Genomic DNA, 6,915 nt, shown 5'->3' with positions numbered 1-6,915 from the left:
TAATCTATCTATCTATATCTACGGTCGGCAGGCCAGGTATACATCATGCCTCGCTTTCCCCTTTCTTCTGCATGCGTACACATGTACATAGACCTTCCTGATGAGGAATGATATGGACTCAAGCGGGGATCCCAGTCTCTCCACTTGAACCCCCCTTTTCCCGCTTTCTTCTCCTCGTCAGTCGACTGTCTCTTCTGCATAGATAGACGTACAATCCATCAGGATCGGTAAGAAGAGAGACGGCTGTATAGAAATGTCTGAGAAAGCGCATCTCAGGTGTCGATGCAGCGACTTCAGCAATGCGAAATGTCCCTCCTACACCAGCGCTCGCATGACCGCTATGATTAAGACTCTGACCTCCCCCCTGAAGGGGAAATGACGCTCCTCCTCCTCCTGCTCCTAGGGAGGTGAAATAGCTATCAGGACCTGCGCTTGAGCCGCCTTGATGCCGCTGAGAGGAAGAAGAGGAATGGTTACTTCCTACTGCACCCCCGGGCCCGCCTCCACCGCTGAAGAGAGAGAGACGTGCGGCTGCATGTTGGATACGGTCTTCCTGATCGGGAGAGGAAAACGAGAGAGAGATGAAAGACAACTAGATCCAGTTAAGGTGAGAGCGAGATAGAGAGAGAGTGAGTGAGATATAATAGGGCATGCAAGCAGGGAAGAAAGGTCACAGACACATACGAAGACAAAGAAAGAGAGAGAGGGAAAGAGAGAGAGAAGTTGTGAGATGAAGAAGCAATCGTTACTTCTCCATGAAAATGGACGAAGATATGGAGGTAGGGGGTGGCGGTCTGATCCACTAGAAAAAGTCTCTACATGGAAATAGGAGAAGCTGCAAAAAGGAAGTGAATGAGAGAAAGTCAAGAGATATGCAGATCTCTTCAAAGATACCAACATACATACCCACACATACATGACTCTTCATACATACTTCATTTACACATATATACAAACATACTCATACATCTGTTGGATCCTCGTCTTCTCTCTTCTTTCTTTCTGTCTTGAGAGAACGATCCAAGAGAGGAGTGCAAAGAAGTAGAAGAAGAACGGGCTTCCTTATCTCAATCACAAAGGTGAGAACGAGAATGAAGAGAATGACCAGGACGAAGAAGACACGCCATCGAGGAGCTCCCTAGCTAGCTAGCTAGCCCTCCCTAGGTAGCTAACTAGCTGAGTGACCGGGTGTTTCCCTCCCTGTCAAGGTTTGTTCTCTTCGTCTCTCTTCCTGCATGCAATGGACGTGTAAGTCGGGCAGATAAGATGAAGTCTTGCACACTGTTCAAGAAATAAAATGAGAGAGTTAAAGTGACGGAAAGAATCCACTACCTCTGTCACGCTGTCCCAGTGGTAGTACCTCATGAGTAAGCCAACCGACATATCCTTGGTGACAGATCAAGCATGAAAGAAAAAGAGAAAGAAAGAAGAGAGAGAAGGAAAGAGAAAGAAAGAGCAAGAGAGAGAGAGGTGTAGAAGTGGGTTTGCGATCGGCAAAGTGTTGTGTTCTCTGCTTACGTCTCCTAAGTTGTCGTAGTGAAATGTTTGCATGTAGCTAATGAAGGTCGTCCATACAGAGAGATCTTCTGATCGAACTCGATTATGAAGAAAAGCTAAAGCATAGGCAATACGTGACCTGCGTGCATGCATGCAGTCACACACACATAAGACATAGATACACATTCATACACGTCATCCTACTTCTCGACCTCTATATATATATATATAGAAAGAGAGAGAGATATAGATAGGTAGATAGCGAGCGACAGAGAGACAGAGAGAGAGAGAAAGAGAGAGAAACTCGCTCACGTGTATGACTAAAAGTAAGAGACAAAGGAATCTACCAAAGTAGATCGAAGGAAAGTTTTCTACTCATGCAGCAAACGTAACCAAGTCGGGTGTACATACACATCATCTGTTTTCGAAGCATGTTTCTTCATTCCGTCCACACAAAACTCATCGCCGCATACAAGGCAAAGAGAGGAGAAAGAACGAGATGAGTCAGTCACACGGCTCTGACACGCAAAGACCCTCCTCACATCTAGTTCGGCGAATCGACAGATCGCCAGCACGTCAAGCCCTCTGCGATGAGGATATGATCGGTGATATACAGAGACCGAGTTGCACAGAGGCAGGCAGATATAGATAAACAACTACGCTCGAAGACCACGTGTGAAAAAGAGAAAAAGAAGAAACCCATCAGAAGAAACACGACCCCTAACAAGCTCTCGTACAGAGTCACTGACCGGCCGCAAGAAAGATCGTCTATCTATCTATCTATCTGTCTATCTATCTATCTATCCATCTATCTATCTGTCTATCTATCTATCTATCCATCCATCTATCTATCTATCTATTTATATCTTCACACTTCTAATAGACCTCCCGTCCATTTGCAAGGGACCAACCTCGTCATTCTTTGTCTGTCTTTCATTCATTTGACGTTGTCTTTCCACCTCTCTACTGCGACTTCTTCGACCTTCTTACTATTATATGTACTCNNTGACGTTGTCTTTCCACCTCTCTCTTTCTATCTCTTTTCTCTTTCGACCTCCTTACCTTAAGAAAGGGTGCCAGCGATGACACGTCAACCCTTTGGATAAACTCTGTATAGCGTCATGCACCAGTGTATCTCCACCTCCTCCTGCTAACCCATACAGTCCCCCCCCCCTATCCCTGCTGTATTATGACCTCCTTGGCTCCCTGCCCCTGACAGCATCATCATCATAGGGCTAGTGCTGTTCATATTCCCTGAGAGACTCCCAGGGTGACTACTGCTGCTACTGGCACTCCCCCCCCCCCTTCAGCAGACATTCCACTACTACTACTACTGCCTCCTATCATGCCCATAACGGTACTAGGATTGACAGGTGAGTCAGATAAAGTCCCCATGATGTCTTCCCCAGGTCGTAGATGACCTAACGCCACCATGGCTTCGAGCTGACCGTAGATATTCACGTCATTTAAGAGCTGCTGTTCCCACATACTCCCGCTCTGGCATCGACGAATTCTGAACACGAGACAGGAGGAGGAGAGACAAAGACAGGAGAGATGATAAGAAGAGAGAGAGAGACATGCTGCGAAAGAAGACAGAGAAGAAGAACCATAGAAAGGTAGATACGGGTGATATGAGAGAGAGAAGGGAGATATGAATGGCCTCTTCTATGGAAGGTAGCTAAGAGCTGGATCTGTAGGGCTTTCTCGTTGAGAGAAAGCATTCCTTCTTGATAGAGAAAGAGAAGACGATGGTGGATCTTATCCCCGTATTTGAAGAGGGGAGATGCTCTACAGAGACCTGGCCGTGTGTCATAGGGATTTCTACGGTGTAAGAAGAGAATGGGTTGTTTATGAGACAGAAACGGAGGGGAGGTGTCTACGAAGCAGGTCATGGTAGTGACGTGTAGATATCGATTCATTCTCCACAGAGAAAGATTGAGGGGGACTTCTGTATGAAGATCATCTAGACAACCTTGCGTTGTATGACTTCGATAGATGGATCAAGAAGATGAAGAAAAGTCACCCCTTGGCGTAGATGCAGTGTACATAAAAGAGATTAGCCATGGAGCATTTCATGCTAATCAGAACACATCAGCCATATCACGGTGTAGAATAAAGATACGACCCACCCCAGCCATCTATCATATTGCATGAGGAACCGCCCCAAGAGCATACAGTAGATATGAGTGACCAGAAGCTGATCGTGACGGGTCTCCGAGGCTCTTGCTTCCTTGTGCTTCGCAAAAAAGAGAAGGAGAGAAACAACAGATGCGAAAAAGCATCGGAAAAGTTGAAAGAGAGAGGTGTGTGTATCTATCTATCTCCGATGAACCTTCACTCTCTTTGACTTGCAAACCGCAGATGATACAGACGAACAACGAAGGCACCTCCCACACGTGGTGCATGTATACAGGTAGAGATAGAAAGAAAGGGAGAAGGAGAGAGGAGAAGAGAGGGAGTGGGAGAGAGAAGGAGAGAGAGAGAGAGGGAGAAGGAGAGAGAGAGGGAGAAGAAGAGAGAGAGAGGGAGAAGAAGAGAGAGAGAGGGAGAAGAAGAGAGAGAGAGGGAGAAGGAGAGAGAAAGAGAGGGAGAAGGAGAGAGAGAGAGAGAAGGGGAGAGAGAGCTAGCTACATTTAGCATCTCTTGGATGTTTCTGTCCTTACCGTGCAATCCATGTTTGCATAGGATCGGCTCTTAACCATAGAATAGGGAGTTTCGCTTTGCTATTGACCTTAGCGACAAGAGATCGATTATCGAGAGAGAGAAGAGACGGCTGCTTGGCTACGACGCATCTCTTCAAGGCTTCTATCAGACTTCGATCGCTATTACTTAACTCTCCTGTAAACTGAAATAAGAAACAAAGACAGATCAAGGAAGGACCATGAAATGACTGACTGCTGATCCGGGAGGAAGTAAGTCTTCTTCTCTTCAGTTACATCACATACACTGTATAGACATCATCTGCTGTATACACAACTCGAGATATGAAGACAATATTCAATACATTTGCCGACATGTTTCAAATCTATCCCCTCCACCCCTAGTGAAACAGCGAAGAAAAGTCTATCTTCCTCAGCATCGCTATGTCACTATTCTTAGAAGACCTTATGTGTCCTACCATGCATGTCTCTATAGAACGTTACGCTACCGTAAACCTCTCTCTCTCTACATATATATACACATATAGATATAGATATACATGCGAAGCCACTGTCAGTTTCTTGGCCTTTCTCTCGCACTCCCTGTATGTACATACTGTGACGTAGCTGTGGCCCTACTCCTTACTCACTCTGCCTCTCCCTCTCTCTGTGCCTCTACGGGGCTTTTCTAATCTTCAACTGTTACCTTTGAAAGCACAAACCACCTCCCCGTCTGTTCCTTTCAGTGCCGAAGACGCCTAAACACCTTACGCGTATTTGGTCGTTACTAGTGAAGCCTCCTGCATGCACGCCACCTCCGACAGCTCCAGCAGACGTCCCCGGCGCAGGTGACGTGGAGAGCTCAGGGCCATCCACCCCTGCGGCTACAGAGGCTGCATGCGCTGCAGCGTCGGCTGCCTTCATCATGAGTTTGTTACTGGAGGTCCCATGAAGAACACGATCCCCACGAATCGCCACTTTCTTTCTAAAGGAAGAAAATGAAGAAGAAGAAGAGAAAGGTAGGAATGGATGCATGCGCGGGGGAGGATGCGTGAATATGTATGGGTGAATAAGTATATATATCTATGTATGTCTGTATGAATGTATATGTATGTATGTATCAACATGTATGAATGTCTATGTAAAATGTGTGTACGTGTGAATGTATATGTATGCATGAATGAGAAGAAAGTACAGTTTTTCTTGGATAAAGGAATGGATGAAGATGAAAAGAGAGCAATAGAATCTGTCTTCTTACAGTCACTATGAAAAGTATGTTCCTATGAGTGAGAGAGAGACCCGTAGTGGACATACACAAAAAAGAAACATCACGGCTCTGGAGTATTGTCACCGGGTGTATGTACAGCACTAACACTCTTTTCTCTCTGGAAAGGGGAGATCATCTACATACACCGCGGATAGATCTGCTTCTATATGCAGTATGTACAATCCTAATACACACCTGCCTTTCTTCTCTCTTCAGGAAAAAGGAGACTCCGGGAGAAGACCAGGAGAAGAAACAGAAAGAAGAAAGAAAAAACTACCCCGACAGAAGCATTTCCCACCTTGTCTAGCTCAAAGAATCGACACCGTCGATACATGCTCCTTCGTCAATCAAAACATACACACCGCGACCCTTCAAGAGCCTCAATAGAAGACCGGGAAGGGGGCAGACGGGAAAAGAAACAAGAGTAAAGAAAAATCTATCACCCTATTCAGCGTCTATCTATCTATCTAGCTATATATCTATTTATCTATCTTTAATCTATCTATCTATCGTTTCTTTCTTTCATTCATACCTTCCTCTTTCGGCTCTTGGGTCGAGAGCAAAGCGTAAAGGGAGTACCCCCTCACGCAGTCGCACGATGGATGTGCGGACTCCGTCATCTTCAATTACTTGAAGACATAGAGCAGGGAGCCAGTACTTCTCATATCCAACTGACCCACATAAGAGAGCGCCAAGATTCGCAGGTGAAAGATAAAGAACGGGGGCTCGACCTCCTCCTCCTCCTATCATCCCTGATCGGCTTATATTCGGAAGGAGACTATTCTCATCGCATGCATGCACACCCATGCCTATACCTGCACCTCCTCCCCCTCCTCCATTGTTGTTTCCTAAGGCAGTCGATAACAGACGAGGATAAGGCAGGTGGTGGGACTGAAGAAGAAGCTCTCGGTGTATGTAAGAAAGAGACTCTTGCTGATGTAGGAGAATAGCCCAGTAAGGTAGACCTCCTGTGGTCACCACAGGAAGTGTCGGGGGAGCTGCACAAGAGACACCAAGCAAGGATTGAAAGAGACAACGAAGAAAGCAAGGAAAGCAGAGGTGAAGGCTTTCTTTCTGGAGTTAGATAGGACGTTATATAGTGCAAAGGGTATGAGGGTATCGAGATAGGAGATTCTACATGATCGCGACACATGTAGAAAAGGACGGCGAGATACAGGGGGGGTAAGATACTATGAGTGATCTTCGCTTATGGAGGTATACCTAAGACGCACAGTCACAGATAGGGGCGAACAGAAAAGAAACCCAAAGGCAGGCTGTATGAGTAAGTAGATATATGCCTATACAGATACACATATTTGGACAGAGAGATAGAGAGAAACAGATCGAGAGAGAAGAACGTGAATGAAAGGAGGCGTGAAACTTCGTATGCGCATGCAGGAAGAGACTGCGTAAGCGACTAACCAACACAGTGTATATACTCCATCGAGATAGATCTCGACTTGATCAGGAGATACCTTATCGACTTCTGCTACCTGAAAAAGAGACAGAGAG

General features: G+C 45.9%; 1 protein-coding gene across 1 annotated transcript in view; it reads right to left on the bottom strand.

The window, feature by feature from the left end:
- CSUI_007319 (bromodomain-containing protein) overlaps nt 1–6,399 on the bottom strand; it is a gene marked incomplete at its 3' end in the record, with an annotated part of 9,855 nt that extends 3,456 nt beyond the window's left edge. Inside the window, exons 1-7 of the mRNA XM_068067465.1 lie at nt 5,936–6,399; nt 4,908–5,121; nt 4,161–4,342; nt 2,826–3,010; nt 2,560–2,644; nt 1,519–1,636; nt 213–553 (exon numbers count right to left, since the gene is read on the bottom strand). Coding sequence (XP_067920559.1) covers nt 213–553; nt 1,519–1,636; nt 2,560–2,644; nt 2,826–3,010; nt 4,161–4,342; nt 4,908–5,121; nt 5,936–6,210 — 1,400 coding nt within the window. The remainder of the gene's footprint in view (nt 1–212; nt 554–1,518; nt 1,637–2,559; nt 2,645–2,825; nt 3,011–4,160; nt 4,343–4,907; nt 5,122–5,935) is intronic.
- Between the last annotated feature and the right edge of the window lie 516 nt (nt 6,400–6,915).

The sequence above is a fragment of the Cystoisospora suis genome (assembly GCF_002600585.1).
Source record: "Cystoisospora suis strain Wien I chromosome Unknown contig_3844, whole genome shotgun sequence".
Lineage (NCBI taxonomy): Eukaryota > Apicomplexa > Conoidasida > Eucoccidiorida > Sarcocystidae > Cystoisospora > Cystoisospora suis.
The sequence above is the reverse complement of the archived record's forward strand: the minus strand, read 5'-3'. Positions and strand labels throughout refer to the sequence as shown.